General features: G+C 44.2%; 2 protein-coding genes across 3 annotated transcripts in view; one reads left to right on the top strand and one right to left on the bottom strand.

Annotated features, from left to right (window-relative positions):
* Nucleotides 844–14,544, top strand: LCTL (lactase like). The gene is made up of 13 exons (XM_003121742.6): nt 844–1,020; nt 1,429–1,592; nt 2,202–2,289; nt 2,578–2,687; nt 4,232–4,360; nt 4,463–4,558; nt 6,250–6,304; nt 6,399–6,560; nt 9,812–10,086; nt 10,818–10,944; nt 11,135–11,334; nt 12,565–12,628; nt 14,404–14,544. The coding sequence occupies exons 1-13, from the start codon at nt 867–869 to the stop codon at nt 14,517–14,519; spliced, it is 1,740 nt and encodes a 579-aa protein (XP_003121790.4). The 5' UTR covers nt 844–866; the 3' UTR covers nt 14,520–14,544.
* The window catches only part of ZWILCH (zwilch kinetochore protein), a 45,060-nt gene continuing 43,223 nt past the window's right edge, over nt 14,178–16,014 (bottom strand). The window contains exon 19 of one of the 2 annotated variants that reach the window (XM_021100319.1): nt 14,178–14,689. The gene's annotated coding sequence lies outside the window, so the exon portion shown is untranslated. The remainder of the gene's footprint in view (nt 14,690–16,014) is intronic. The other variant, XM_021100315.1, reaches the window with a different exon arrangement.

The following is a 16,014-nucleotide window of genomic DNA, read 5'->3' as shown; positions in this document are numbered from 1 at the left end:
AGTTTTGCAAGCTAAGGTGTGCTGAAGATGGCACATCAGGCCCAGAAGGGGCCGGGGATTGGGTTGCTCCCCCCTCTACCCCAGGATGGTCTGACTGGATGCCCCGGGCCCAGGGCCAGGCTACATGGCTGCTGACTCAGGCCCCGCTGGCCAGCTCAGCATTCCTGCCCTCCCCGCTGAATTGGGGCTATTGAAGCTCTTTGTAGGGGGGTTAGGCCACTAGTCACGCCCCCAACCAGAGCCTTCGCTGTGCTGAGGGCTCTGCTCTGGGAGGTGGGGGGGACAATGCGGCCCCTAGGGGGTCAGTCTGAGAGTGCTCTGGCCACCAGCTGCTATTCCGGGGGTGTCTGGGACCGAGGACAATCCTGGGTAAGCTGGCCAGGTTGGCATCAGAGAGGGGAGCCAGGGGAAGGGAACTGCCCTGACCCTGCTTGTCCCCCCTGGCTTGGGGGTGGGGGTCTGTCTCTCTGCATAGGCTACAGTGTGTAGGTGAGGGTGCTGCAGATTGTCCTGCCTCCCCCGTCAGACTGGAGCTTCCCTAAGGCGGAGTGGTTTCCCCATTAGATTGGGGGCATCACAGGGTACAGACTAGGTCTCCCCCATCATGCAAGGACCAGGAGTGGTTTGAAGCCTTGCCCATCAGACCCAGAGCTCCCCAAACCCAGGCATTAGTGCTTAACTTGGGAATTGTATCTGGAGCCCCTCAGCCTGAGCTGGGGGTCCCAGCAGAGCCATGGACCAGCTGTCCCCAGAAGAGCCAACACTTCTCTAGATAAAATGTCCCCACCCCTGCCCACCTCCTCCCTTTCTGCCCCTGTCTCCAAGCCAGGATCTGCGCTCCAATCCCAGGCTGCTTGGTCCTGTCAATGTGCTTTTTCAGGTATGGGGGAGGGCCGGGTGCCATGAAGCCAGTGTGGGTTGTCACTGTTTGGTGGGCACTATTGCGGGCATCCACGCTGGGGGCCACCAGGAAGGGATCCCCAGAAGAGGCCTCCTTCTACTATGGAAACTTCCCACTTGGTATGTGTACTCCTGTGTTGGGTTGTCTGTCTGTCTGTCAGCTTGCCCACCTTAACTGGCTTGCAAAGGAGGTTGGTGTTTTAGCTTCCTTACAGGCAGGACGAGGGAAATAACTCCATGCAGTTGTTCTAAAATAAAAGAGGTTCTTCACGGATTTTTTTTTTTTTTTTTTTAAGTATAGAGATAGTAAATGCTAATCAGAGCTAAAATGGTACAGATAAATGCTTTTACTGTATGATGTCTTTCCTCACCCTACAACCCTGCCACACATCCTCCCACTCCGAGGGAGAAGGCCAGGCTGTGGGGGACAGGGCCTGCCTGGTGGTCCAGGAAGAACAGCCCAGGGTCCTAGTTCTGGGTGGGGAGTGGGAGGGGGCTCAGGGCCCAGCCTGGGGTCTCCACTCGCAGGCTTCTCCTGGGGCGTGGGCAGTTCTGCCTTCCAGACTGAGGGTGCCTGGGACCAGGACGGGAAAGGGCCCAGTATCTGGGACGCCTTCACACACAGCAGGAAGGGGAATGTGCTTGGGGACGAGACAGCAGATGTGGCCTGTAACAGCTACTACAAGGTCCAGGTGAGTGATGGGTATACATGTGTATGATTGAACATCAACTAAGAGTTAGGAAGTGACCTACTGAAGGATCCCAGGTGACAACCAAGTACTCTGCTAAACACTCCTGACCCTGAATCAGCCCAGAAGGGAGGGGCTGGTGATGACCAGGGCTTCAGGTGGGGGTGGGGGTATCAGGGTGTGGGAAGGTGGATTGTAGGAGGAAGGGGAATCAGGGCCTCACCTGAGCCAGTGCTTTAGTCCAAGTGATGGGCAATTGAAGGGTTGAGGCTGTGACCTTAGGTCCTACAGGCCACAGTGGCCTTAACCCCGGCCCCTGCATGGGAATAAGCACCCTGTGGAGAGCATGGGACCAGCTCATCCTCAGTTCCTCTGCTTAGCACCTGCTTTCCTCTCTGGCTTGGGGATCCATCACCCAAGTTTATTAGGAACACCCTGATGGATTTCTCAAAGCACCCCCATATCCTATATTTTACTTGACTCCTGGCATAGTCCCAGGAGGAATTGAGGGCAGACAGCATCCCACTTGGGGTGTAAACAAAGAATATGGACAGGAGGGAGCCTTGACCAGGCCCAGCTGACCCTGCACTGCACCTGCCCCCATCTGCACAGGAGGACATTGCCCTGCTGAGGGAGCTGCACGTCAGCCACTACCGCTTCTCCCTGTCCTGGCCCCGGCTCCTGCCCACGGGCATCCGAGGTGAGCTGGGCCACCCTTCTCCAGCCCAGGTGGGGCCCTTTTTGGCCATGTTGGCTTTGGGACATGTCTAGGGTGGGGAGAGAGCCCTTGAGCATGGTTTTCCCAGCAGCATCTCTCATGGGTTCTACAGGTAGCTGGGCTCTCAGGGGTAGATTTCCCACTGTCCGAGACCCGCTGGGGTGACATGCCTTCGCGCCTGTGAAAAGCCACAGGGCCCAAGAATACTGCACTTCAGAAGGTCAAGGCCAAGGCCCTTTCTTGTCAAGTCCCCTTTTATTTTACCTTTAGCTGACCAGGTGAACAAGAAGGGGATCCAATTCTACAGTGACTTCATTGACGCCCTTCTGAAAAGCAACATCACCCCTGTTGTGACCTTGCACCACTGGGATCTCCCTCAGGTGAGGCTGTGCAGGCTTAGTGGCCCAAGGGAGAAGCTCAGCTCAGCAGGAAGGAACCTGATCTAGGTACCCGGGGTTGCCAAGGTGGGACAAAGGATGGGGACTGTGCTCTAACTTGAGAAAGATGACAGGGAGTGAAGAAGAAATGTCTCTACTCACCCACAGCACGGAGGTCACACTGGTTGAAATGATGTTTGTTATAAGTGATAAGCATGAGTTTTGATGTTTTCTAAAACATTAGGCCTAGAAATAACAAGTCAAAATATAAAGGAATTTGGAGTTCCCATTGTGGCACAGTGGAAATGAATCTGACTAGGAACCATGAGGTTGGGTGTTCAATCCCTGGCCTTGTTCAGTGGGTTAAGGATCTGGTGTTGCTATGAGCTGTGGTGTAGGTTGCAGCCCTGGCTCAGATCCTGTGCTGCTGTGGCTGTGTGCAGGCCAGCAGCTGTAGCTCCCATTCACCCCTAGCCTGGGAACTTCTACATGCCATGGGTGCACCCCTAAAAAAAGAAAAAATATATATAAAGGAATTTTCTGGTGCCTCAGTGGGTTAAGGATCCAATGTTGTCACTGCTGTGGCTCTGGTAGCTGCTATAGCTTGGGTTTGCTCCCTAGCTGGGAACTTCTGCAGGCCTCAGGTGCTACCAAAAAAAAAAAAATACTTGAAACAAACTATAAAGAAAGCAGCATCTTCTGAGCAAGAGTTGATGGGATAATAAGTTTGTTAGCCTTTTTCTCCCAGTTTGTTTGAGCGAGCACCTATGTGCTCATAAATGAGCACCACTCAAGCAATTTCTGTAAAGTTTCAACACGCTTATGAACATCACTATTCAAGAAATTTTTTGATTCATTCCACGAGGCTCCACGGAGATCATGGCCCAGCTGGCAGAGGAGCTGTTTAGTAACTACACCATAGCCACAGCAACATCATGGGATCTGAGCCGCATCTATGACCTATACCACAGCTCACAGCAACGCGAGATCCTTTAACCCACTGAATAAGGCCAGGGATCGAACCCACATCCTCATGGATACTAGTCATGTTCTTAACCCGCTGAGCCACAATGGGAAGTCCAGAACCCACTGTCATGACAGAGGCTTCTAGGAAGTTCCTGACCTTTGCATGGCCCTTAAAAAATCCTAATTAGAGCTTCCATGCCCAGCATTGCATCTTATTTCTTCATATTCTTTATATTCAAGATTCTCTTCCCATAATCAGACCTCTTTCCTCTCATAATTTTTCTTAAATATTCAATCTATCAAGTTCCTTTTAGCTGTGAGAATCTCAAGCTTTCTCTGCTCCCTCCCTCTTGTCAGTATAAGGTATGTCTCCACATTTATGTCGCCTCACAGTTCATCACTGCCCCTGTCTCCAATCTTAATGCCCAAGACCCTTATCTTTGCTCCCCTTTCCACTAAACATCCTCTGTAGCTGTAATCACCCATGTTTCTCCCACAAAATCGGCCAACTGGCTCTAAAACTCTTTTCTAGAGATGGGCCCTTGAGACACTTGCTTTTCTCTCCACTTCTCTGATTACAGCTGCTCCAAGTCAAGTATGGCGGGTGGCAGAACGCGAGCATGGCCAACTACTTCAGCGATTATGCCAACCTGTGCTTCGAGGCCTTTGGGGACCGGGTGAAGCACTGGGTCACTTTCAGTGATCCTCGGGTGAGCAGGGCCCCCCTCCAAGTGGGAAAAGCCACCTCCCAGTCAGGAGTGTACCTTGCTACTTCTCACGGGTCCTATGGTCCCCACTTGCCATCCCTGCAGACATTGGCAGAAAAAGGCTATGAAACGGGCCACCATGCTCCTGGCATGAAGCTCCATGGCACGGGCCTGTACAAGGCAGCACATCACATCATTAAGGTGAGGTGGGTCTTTCTGGGAGGGAAGGGTGGGTTTAAGGCACAGGGGTGAGCCCCAATGTCAGCAAAGCTCACCCCAGAGGCCCAAGCCTGAGCCCAGTCCTCTGCCACTGCACACCTAGCACCTTCACACCATCCCCTTCCTCTCCATGAGGACATATGAAGGACTGTCCAGTCTTCCTGCACCCTGCTGGACACTGCCACCCAGACAACCTAGTGACTGCTCCCTAGGGTTTGCAATCTAGCCAGGGGGCTGCAGCACACGCCTGTGAAAACTTGTCACCTACAGGTCTAAACTGTTTTGTGAGGAATGGTGACATGAGGAAGAGGGATGACAGTGAGCCAGGGGCTAAAGTCTTCAGTGAATGAGCAGAAGTAACTGGAGGTTGAAGGACAGCAGTAGGAAGAGGTTAGGGGTGCTTGTCTGATAGCCTGGATGTCAAAGGACCTGGAGTTTTTGAAGGAGGAAGGAGAAATCATTTGGAAGCAGCAAGAAAGAGCAAGGCAGACACTACCCTAAGGTATGTGGGATGTGAGCGGGGAAAGTGGCGTCTGCTGGAAAGAGCTGTAGCGGAGGCGGCCTTTAGGCCGGCCAGGCTCAGTTAGGGCAGAAATTGAATTAGAAATTGAGAGGAGATGCGGAAGGTAAGTTACAAGGCTACTGGAAGGGCTTGAGAAGCAGGGGAGGGATGGGTCACATTCCAAGATATATAAGAAGGTCCAGGAGATGATGACTGAGGAACAGGGATGTGAGGCCTGACAGGATGATCCCAGTGACCTCCTCAGGGAGGGTGGACAATCTGATCAAGAAGGCAGGCAAGGGACCACTGGGGACATATCATACACCTCAAATGTCAGCAAGAGAACTTTCTCATTCTTTCTATACTTGGCTTAGGATTTCTTAAACTTTGAATATTAAAAGGGCAGAGCTCTGAAAACATCAGTCGGTCACTTGGAGAGAATATGTAGAAAAGGCAAGTTGGCACAGTTTGAATTCCACTACTCAAGACAATTCCAGATACTTGGTACCTTCCTAATTTCCTAAGCAGCTATGCTGAAAGCACTGCCTTGTTTCTGCAGGGGACAACCAGGAACAAAACAAGACGTGTTAGCAAAAATCCTAGAAACAATAAAAAAACACAGAGCGGTGGAGTTCCCTTTGTGGCTCAGTGGTTAAAGAACCCAACTAGTATCCATGAGGATGTGGGACTGATCCACAGCCTGGCTCAATCAGTTAAGGATCCAGTATTGCCTTGAGCTGTGGTGTAGGTCACAGACGTGGCTCAGATGCTGCGTTGCTATGGCTGTGGTGTAGGCTGGCAGCTGCAGCTCTGACTGAATCCTAGCCTGGGAACCTCCATGTGCTGCAAGTGTGGCACTAAAAAGCAAAAAACAAACAAACAACAACAACAAACAAATCCCCACAGAGTGGTGGCTTATCTGTTCAATTTAGACCAAGTTTCCTTTGTAATATAAAGAAAAAGGAAGAAGAAAAAAATAATAAAAAAAAAAGAAAGAAAGAAAGAAAATGGAGGTCAGACTATGGACTGGGCTGTTCAAGGCTGGGCTCATGGGAAGGATAGGACTTAAACTGATCTCCAAGAGTGAGAGGAGAGAAAGGCCACCTTGGGTTGAAAGGAGGGAGGGAGCTGGATGAGGCCAGTACCCCTGACGAAATCCTTCCTCTTCCAGGCCCATGCCCAAGCCTGGCACTCCTACAACAACACATGGCGCAGCAAGCAGCAAGGTGAGCCCTGCCTGCCACCACATGTGTGGGGAACAGTTGAGTGACCAGAGGAGCAATGTCCTTTAGCCTGCCATCCCCTTTTCTTTCTTTTAAGGTCTGGTGGGGATTTCATTAAACTGTGATTGGGGGGAACCTGTGGACATTAGTAACCCTGAGGATGTAGAGGCTGCTGAGAGATACCTACAGTTCTGCCTGGGCTGGTTTGCCAACCCCATTTACGCCGGTGACTACCCCCAAGTCATGAAGGACCGCGTTGGTAAGCCGTGCCATGTTTTAGGACTCCAGATCCCACAGCAACAGTATTGAGCTCAAGTGAAATGACTAACAGGCAGGGGGATGGAAGAACACGCTGGGTTGGTTTGGATGAGGACAATCCAGCCCTCAAAGCATTCAGAACTGGTTACTCGAATCGGGAGGGTGGGGAACACCCAAACAAACTGCTAGGTCCAGAAATTGAGAGTTTCAGAACCTGGGGCGGCGGGGGTGGGGGTGGGGGTGGAATTAGCAATTCTCTGAGCCGCTCTTTCTTTTGTGTTCTGTTGTCCTGTCTTCTGCTCCCTACTCCACTCCATACAATGCAGTCAAGTAGAAGTGAGAAGTCAAAGACACGGTCAAGGGTGGTGTCAGTTCTATTGCTGGTTCTTTCCATCACGTGAGAAATACTTTCCAAGCTCTGGTTGCCACAGTGTCAGAGCATAAAGAAGACAGAGTTCACAAGGCTGTATTAATTTTGATGCTCTTAACTGCCACATAACAGAAAACTCCCAATAAAATGGCTTGAAAAGTAGGGGATTTATCACCTCACTTGAAAACCAGAAAGAGTGGTCCAGGGATAGTTAATCCAGCCCTCAGGGATGTCTTTGAGAACCCAGACTCATTCTATTTTTCCACTCTGGCACCTTTAGCTAGCCTATCTGCCACTCCCCATGGCCACAGGATGGCTGCAACAGCTCCAGGCATCACACCTTTACACATCAACACCCTGAGACAGATAAAAAGGGACTAACACTGTTATATATGTATGTTTTTAAGAACAAGGAAAATCTTCCCGGGAAACAGCTTCTACTCCCAGCTGAGTTCCCTTTGTGCCTCAATGGACAGAGCTGTCACAAACCCCAAGGTGTCCTATACCGCAAGAGGCTGGGAAGGGGCCAAGACTCCTAGAAAAGATGTGGCCCTTTGGAAAAGGTGAGAGGGAGGGCATAAAAGACAAAAGGTATGGGACTACTGGGAAGGCAACCAGCAATGTCTGGCCATAGGAATACGAACAACTACTGTGTGCTTTGGGGTATCAGCCCATCGGCCCACACCGCCTTAAAAAAACAGACAAGGATAATATTGAAATAGGTTATAATCTCACATACCACAGCTATTTAGATATTTGACTAAGACAGAATGTTTGAGTCAACATTTAACAAATATCCCTTGCTAAAGCACCATTTATCAGACTTATCTGGAATAGGAAGCAGCAAGTTCTAGCTGCAACTCTGCCAACTAACCAGTGAATGATTCTGGGTAAGGTGCCTCACCTCTTCCTGCCTCAGTCTTTTTATCTCAAAATGAAGGGATTAGACAAAATAATCCTTAAAAATCTTTTGACAATAGCAGGGACTGTGACTTGCCTATACATATACCCTCAAATCTTGAGAATGATTTCCTTAAGATGCATCAGGAAAAAGTCCTCCTGATGGGTTAGTGTCAGCGTTCCTGCAAACATACCCATCATTCCCATGGTGCATTTGCTCTCCTGGCCCTCTGCAGAAGCCACTGCAGGTGCCACAACAGGGTTGTACTAAAAGGCCAAATTGATTGCTTCTCACAGAGCAGTTCTTGGACTTAAGGCCAATAATCTCAGACCCCATCAACTCCAAATTCCATAATTCAAGTGGAACAGGACTCAGTTTTCCCCCCTTACAATGTGAAAACCCATCTAAGTAGTTTGGGTTTTGGGTTTGTTTGTTTGAGCTTTATTGAGTATGACTGACAAATGAAAGTTAATATTTTCTTTAGTAGTGAAAGCATTCTGCCTGAAATCTCATTTACAAATTACTTCCAGGCATCTGAAAAGCACTCTTTCATTCACTATAAACATACGAAGAAAGGTAATTCTAAGATCAGTGCTGCCCAACAGAACTTTTGGTGATTATGGAAATGTTCTACATCTCCTGTATCTGTGCTGTTCAATATGATAGTCTGTAGCCATTTGTGTTTATGTACATTCAAATTAAACAAAATTAAAAATTCAATTCTTGGGAGTTCCCGTTAACGAATCTGACTAGGAACCATGAGGTTGCAGGTTCGATCCCTGGCCTTGCTCAGTGGGTTGGGGATCCAGGGTTGCTGTGAGCTGTGGTGTAGATCACAGACGTGGCTTGGATCCCACGTTGCTGTGGCTCTGGCAAAGGCTGGCAGCCACAGCTCTGATTGGACCCCTAGCCTGGGAACCTCCATATGCCGCGGGTTCGACCCTAGAAAAGGCAAAAGTCAAAAAAAAAGAAAAAAAAAAGACAAATAAATAGATAAATAAAAATATAAATTCAATTCTTCAGTGTGACTGGGATTTCCAGTAGCCATATGTGATGAGGGGCTATTGTATTAGACACTACAGGGACAATTCCCATGGTTTTTCTCAAATTACTAGATGTAACTGAGAATAATAGCATGCTAATATTTTTAAGGGATTTAACAATACAATCTTTCCATTCATTTATTCTAATCCAATAATCTCTTTGGAAACATTTTTATGGCTATATTTTAGATCAACTCATAAAAATGTTACTTTTCTTTTTATGTTTAAAACTTTTTTTGCACAGATTCTACAAGGACATGTTTCAAATTTTAGTTTTTTTTTTGTTTGTTTTTTTAGGGCCGCACCCCCGGCATATGGAGATCTGAGGCTAGGCTGTCTAATCGGAGCTACAGCTGCCAGCCTACACCAGAGCCACAGCAACACCAGTTCCAAGTTGCATCTGCAACCTACACCACAGCGCATGGCAACGCCAGATCCTTAACCCACTGAGCAAGGCCAGGGATCAAACCAGAAACCTCATGGTTCCTAGATGGATTCGTTTCTGCTGAGCTGTGACGGGAACTCCCAATTTTTGTGTTTTTTTTTAAGGCCACATCCATGCATAGGGAACTTCCTATGTGAGAACACTGCTGATCAGTGTATGCACTTTTAAGTACACAATGCTCTGCATCTTTGTTACCTGAACATCTGTCCTGGTACTCTTCCATGTTGGTATATGAAGCATTGCCTTGTTTGCTCTAATGGCTGCACAGTGTGGTAATGATGGACATCCCATCATTTATTGAACTAGTCTCTCCTGATACTAGCAGCTAGTATCACAGCTGTAATTTTCATGCAGATGAATTCCAAAGCCCAAGATGTGGATAACAGCTTTTATGTCAGTCTGCCAGTATCATGGTATGCAACAACAGAATGACTGTGAGAAAAATAAAACTTGGTTAAATTCTATTTTTTTTTTTTTTTTTTTCTCTCATCAGGAAGAAAGAGTGCAGAGCAAGGCCTGGACATGTCAAGGTTACCTGTGTTCTCACTCCAGGAAAAGAGCTACATTAAAGGCACATCTGATTTCTTGGGATTAGGTCATTTTACTACTCGGTACATCACAGAAAGGAAATATCCTTCCCGCCAGGGGCCCAGCTACCAGAACGACCGTGACTTGGTAGAACTGGTTGACCCAAACTGGCCTGATCTGGGGTCTAAATGGCTATATTCTGTGCCCTGGGGATTTAGGAGGCTCCTCAACTTTGCTCAGGTGATTATCACACCAAGCTAAAGGACACTTTTGATCAGAATTCATGCTCAGGTGCCTACATTTTAAATTTAAAAACCTCTATTTCAGAAGCTACTAGATATAAGACTTAAAGAAAGACTAATGCCTACTATAAATAATCATATATATAGATTACATATTATCATAATTACATGTATATTATGTATATATTATTACATATTGAACTTTGGGGTTTTTTTTGGCTTTTTTTCATTTTAGGGCCACACTAGTGGCATGTGGAAGTTCCCAGGCTAGGGGTCAAATCGGAACTATAGCCGCCAGCCTAAACCACAGCCACAGCAATGCAGGATCCAAGCCGTGCCTTTGACCTACACCACAGCTCACGGCAACGTCGGATCCTTAACCCACTGAACGAGGCCAGGGATCGAACCCACAACCTCATGGTTCCTAGTCGGATTGTTTCCGCTGCGCCACAATGGGAACTCCAATATAAAACTTCAAAATAAAATTCTTATTTCATATGTAGTTATTTTGCTGCCCTTCTTACCTGTAATGGAATATGTGGGAAAGAACAAGATCTGAAGTGCATTTTTTCTAAAATTCTTTGTCAAGAAATATAGTCTTTCATATGAACTTGCCTCTTGCCTAAATTCATCTCTAAATAAATATGTTAACTGGCATCTACTTAAATGCTAAACATACCCAATTAGAATATGGCAGGCTTCAATATGTATTCTCATGATCCCTTTCAGGCTCAATATGGCAATCCACCCATATATGTGACAGAAAATGGAGCAACTCAAAAATTACACTGTACTCAATTATGTGATGAGTGGAGAATTCAATACCTTAAAGAATACATAAATGAAATGCTAAAAGGTAAGGTACAAACCAAGACTGTCTTCATAATATCTTTCTATTTAACTTGGACAAAAAATTGATAATAAATGAATTGACTAAAACTGGTTTCTCATAAATAAAGACATTTATGTGAAGACAGATTACCTTTACACTATTACTTTTCCAAGTAAATGAAATATATTAAAAATGGAACAAAATGTTTTTGCAGCTATCAAAGACGGTGCTAATATCAAAGGATATACTTCCTGGTCTCTGCTGGATAAGTTTGAATGGGATAGAGGATACTCAGATCGATATGGATTCTACTATGTCGATTTCAACAAGAGAAACAGGCCACGCTACCCAAAGGCTTCAGTTGAATATTACAAGAAGATTATCACTTCCAATGGGTTTCCCAATCTGAGAGAGGTAGGAATAATTGATGTTATCCATTCTGGATTTTAGAAGAGCTGGCCAGCTGTGATGCACAAAATTTGGCAAGCACCTGGGAGGGGTATATGGGAATGAGGCCCTTTGTCTCTCCCCTAACTCACACCACCTCTGCTTATTTGCTTAGAATGGGGTAAGGACACCTCAAAATGCAATCCTAGCACGCAGAGCATTAAGGATGGACTAGAGTTATATAGGAGTCTTATTTCCTTTAGGTTTTGATAGTCAACAGAGACTCTGAGTTAAGTTTTATCCTAAATGTTGTGTCTTAATACAAACAAATACTACCCATTCTTCAACATACATGAAAAGTTAAAGTAAATCAAATGTATAATGACCATATACAATTTTCAAGCCTCTTCCCAGACATACAAATGCACTAGTCCCAAAATTAGATTTACAGTAATAAAAAAATAAAAATAACCCTTTAAAACCTCCCATTTTCAAGGTCCTGCTGTATAGCACAGGGAACTATATTCAGTCTCTTGGGACAGACCATGATGGAAGATAATATAAAAAAGGGAACGTTTATATGTATTGCTGGGTCACTTTGCTGTATAGCAGAAGTTGGCACATTATTGTAAATCAATCCTACTTTAATAAAAAATTTAATTTATTTAAATTTATTTTTTATTGTTACTTCCCTAACACACTTTTTTTTTTCTTTTTTCCACTGTACAGCATGGGGACCCAGTTACACATACACGTATACATAATTTTTGCTCCCATTGTCGTGCTACATTGTAATTTTTAAATTTTAAAAATAAAAAAATTAAAATTAAAAAACCGTCCCATTTGCAATAACCTACAAGTTTTTTTTTATCAGCTCTCTACTGTTTATCAATGTTGCTGAACCTAATGGCAGGGAATTTAAGTTGTAATTTAGAGTGTCTTAATAAAAAAAAAAGTCTCACTTGTTTACCAACATTCTTTTAGGATGAGACTAGTGGGACTGTAATTTGAAGCAGTGACTGATAGCTATCAGGCATTACTAGAAAAGCACTAGATTATTAGCTCAAGAATAAAGACTGTTTTTTGGTTCTCTCACAATGATGCACATGGGTGTCCAATAAATATTAACTGATTTAAACTATATGGAGATTTAAGAAATTTATTTCTTACCCAACATTAATTACAAAAATGATTTCAAACATAAAAAAAAAAAAACTAGTCTAAAACAACTTTACTCATCAAGTGGGTTTTTATCAGGTGGAAAGTTGGTACCTCAAAGCCTTGGAAATTTGCTCTATCAACAACCAGATGCTTGCTGCAGGTGAGTTTAATTCTCCCCTTTGATAATAAAACCATGTTAATTAAATAATAGTATTACCAATGTATCAAAAGGTGGACCCACCTTAAGTCAATCTTCCAAAATAACATGATTAGAAAGGAATCTTTTTCCTTTACTTCGAAGCAATGTCAAATTTCTATCAGCATTAAAATATATTTTAAAAAATCTACCATGAAACAGAAATATTTTAGGAGTTCCCTTGGTGAGGCAGTGGGTTAAAGATCCAGCATTGTTAATGCTGTGGCTTGGTTCAATCCCTGGTCCTGGAACTTCTGCATACCATGGTGTGTCACCCCCACCCCCAACCTACCCAATTTATCTACTCTAGTTTAATTCTTTCTGAATCATATTGCGAATTTTATAAATCTACTATTGTGTTGGAGTTCCTATTGTGGCTCCGCGGAAATGAATCTGACTAGCATCCATGAGGACACAGGTTCAATCCCGGGCCTTGCTCAGTGGGTTCAGGATCCAGCTTTGCTGTGAGCTGTGGTGTAGATCACAGACTTGGCTCGGATCGCACGTTGCTCTCTCTGGCTGTGGTATAGGCCAGGCAGCTACAGCTTCGATTTGACCCCTAGTGCAGGTGCAGCCCCAAAAGACAAAAAAAAAAAAAAAAAAAAAAAAAGAAAGAAATGCCAACACATATTGTTTCTTTGAATTTTGTCTTTCTCTCTATATAAAAGTAATAAGAGAAATATGCTTCCTATTTGAACAAATCATCTTTAATGTGGTTTCAGAGGTGGAAAATGTTAGACTAAATCCTACAATTTCAGCTGTTTTCATAGGCCAACAGACTACTGTTCACTTTAACCTTCATCTAAATAATCAAGCAATATTAGTATTCCATTAAATTAAAACAAACTTAATGTAAGAGACATGGTGTAGAACTTACTGTTGAGCCTATGAGCTCCATGGGAGGAGGGCCTGTGCTTTATCTCAGTAACCAAAGAGATAAACATTATACCTGGCACAAACATGAAAGGAGGTATTATGTAAATATCCACTACTATATTAATGTACTTGAATATGCTTATCAAACTCTTAGCTATGTTAAGAATCACCATAAAAATTTCAAAATAGAAATTCTTATACCTCTTAAGATATGCAATAACATCTTTTTTTTTTTTTTTTTGGTCTTTTTAGGGGTACACCTGTGGCATATGGAAGTTACCAGACTAGGGGTCAAATCAGAGCTACAGCTGCCAGCCTACACCACAGCCAAGACAATGCAGGATCCAAGCTGCATCTGTAACCTGCACCACAGCTCACGACAACACCAGATCCTTTACCCGCTGAGGGACGCCAGGGATCGAACCCACGTCTTCATGGATACTAATTGGGTTCGTTACCACTAAGCCACAATGGGAACTCCTGCAATAATATCTGTGAAAGGCTACATATGTTTCCTAAGGAATTTTCTTTCCTAAATCCCCCCAATAAGAATTATAGAGACTGTGGAATATGGCTGCTAACATTCTGAGTAAGCATAAGTGTTGGCAAAGACTTTACTACAGTACCTGTGGAAGAATCAGATTTAAGCATCCTTTATTCATATTTTCTGAAATATCTTAAAAAGCCCTCAATTTTTTTTAACACTTAATTCACCAGGTTCTCTTTTATGCCAAATTAAAATAATGTGAAAGTGTGATGGTGCCATTTTCCAGGTTTTTTCAGACAGTTGAAGTTTTCAGGATGAAGCTACATTCACCACAATGACCACATTCTATTCTGCTGTGTTCTCTCCCTCACTGCAGAGCCTTTGCTAAGTTACATGCAGATTGTATCCGAGATCGTGGTGCCTACAGTCTGCACCCTCTGTATACTCATCGCTGCCGTTCTCCTGGTGCTCCTTCTGCGGAGCCTGAGCTGAGACAGGGTCATCCGTTTTGTAGCTGCATCTTTCACAGAGAACCTCCAGGATCTTCTTCAGGGGCGTCCTCATTTTTCTGCTTCGAAGATTTACATACATTTCTGTTTTCAGGTTCTCTGATGATTATCTTTTCTTTTTTCCTTTTTTATTTTTTATTTTTTTGACTTGTGCTGGAATTTAAGAATTAGAAAATAAAAACAAGCATAAATGAAACAAAAATTCACCTATAATCTCATCCCTCTCAAAGTCAATGTTAATATCTTGCTGTATTATGCAAGATTTTAAGAAAATCAGTGTGTATTATGCACCAATTTTCATTTTGCAACATTATTTTCTGATTTGATTTCTCATTTTAAAATGTGTCAAGAAATAATATTTTAATGTAGAAATGACTTCCATTTCAGCACTGCCCTATACATAACAGTCCTTTCAGGCTGTAAATTCCATCAAGCAACCTTGAAAAAGCGTTGGTGGGGACCAAGTAAATGGGCCCATACGCTCTTTTAAGAGAAATTTTCTTTTCTTTCTTTTTTTTTTTTTTTTCTTTTCTTTTCAGGGCACCCGTAGCATATGGAGGGTCCCAGGCTGGTGGGGAGCGGGGTGGGGGGGGAATTGAATCAGAGCTGTAGCTGCCAGCCTACACCACAGCCACAGCCATACAAGATCTGAGCCACATCTGCAACCTACACCACAGCTCACAGCAACACCGATCCTTAACCCACTGAGCAAGGCCAGGGCTCAAACCTGCGTCCTCATGGATCCTAGTCAGATTCATTAACTGCTGAATCACGACAGGAACTCCAAGAGAAATTTTCTTATTCTAAATTAATTTCCTTTACTCAATGAAATACCTCAAAGAAAATATCATTTAATTTATATATCTTCTCTGTAACTAGAGAGTCTGCTTTTTTTTTAAAAAAAAAAGCCCATTTTATTCTTAGCTAAAATGCTAATATCCATTTATTTGGGTACAAAACACAACTCAAAAAAGAATGATATTAGGCATTTTATGCATTATTTGACTCTATTTAATGTTGTTTCTGAAACACAGAAATAGTAAGATAACAGAAAAGGCTATTCCATTAATCCTTTTGGTTAATACTAAGCAAACATTTGGTTAATACAAGTAAAACATTTTAAAAAGGGTATTTATATCTGGGGCTCAGTCCTACAACTGGGCTGGGTTACAACTGTTTCTAACAAAATTTTGCTTTTAATGTCCATATAACCTATTAATAGGGTTTTTCTCTTCCATCAATGGTTTTTTTTTTTTTTTTTGTCTTTTTGGTTGTTGTTGTTGCTATTTCTTGGGCCGCTTCCGCGGCATATGGAGGTTCCCAGGCTAGGGGTTGAATCGGAGCTGTAGCCACCAGCCTACGCCAGAGCCACAGCAACGTGGGATCCTAGCCGCGTCTGCAACCTACACCACAGCTCACAGCAATGCCAGATCGTTAATCCACTGAGCAAGGGCAGGGACCGAACCCGCAACCTCATG

The sequence above is a fragment of the Sus scrofa genome, chromosome 1, assembly GCF_000003025.6.
Source record: "Sus scrofa isolate TJ Tabasco breed Duroc chromosome 1, Sscrofa11.1, whole genome shotgun sequence".
Classification (NCBI taxonomy): Eukaryota; Metazoa; Chordata; class Mammalia; order Artiodactyla; family Suidae; genus Sus; species Sus scrofa.
Note: the sequence above shows the minus strand (reverse complement) of the source record. Positions and strands in the feature narration are given on the sequence as shown.

Excerpts from the sequence above, each read along its gene's own strand:
- LCTL (XM_003121742.6), top strand. The coding sequence starts at position 867 with ATGTGCTTTTTCAGGTATGGGGGAGGGCCGGGTGCCATGAAGCCAGTG. Across the intron at positions 1,021-1,428 it reads CTATGGAAACTTCCCACTTG|GCTTCTCCTGGGGCGTGGGC; the intron begins GTATGTGTACTC and ends CTCCACTCGCAG. Across the intron at positions 11,335-12,564 it reads GGTTTCCCAATCTGAGAGAG|GTGGAAAGTTGGTACCTCAA; the intron begins GTAGGAATAATT and ends GGTTTTTATCAG.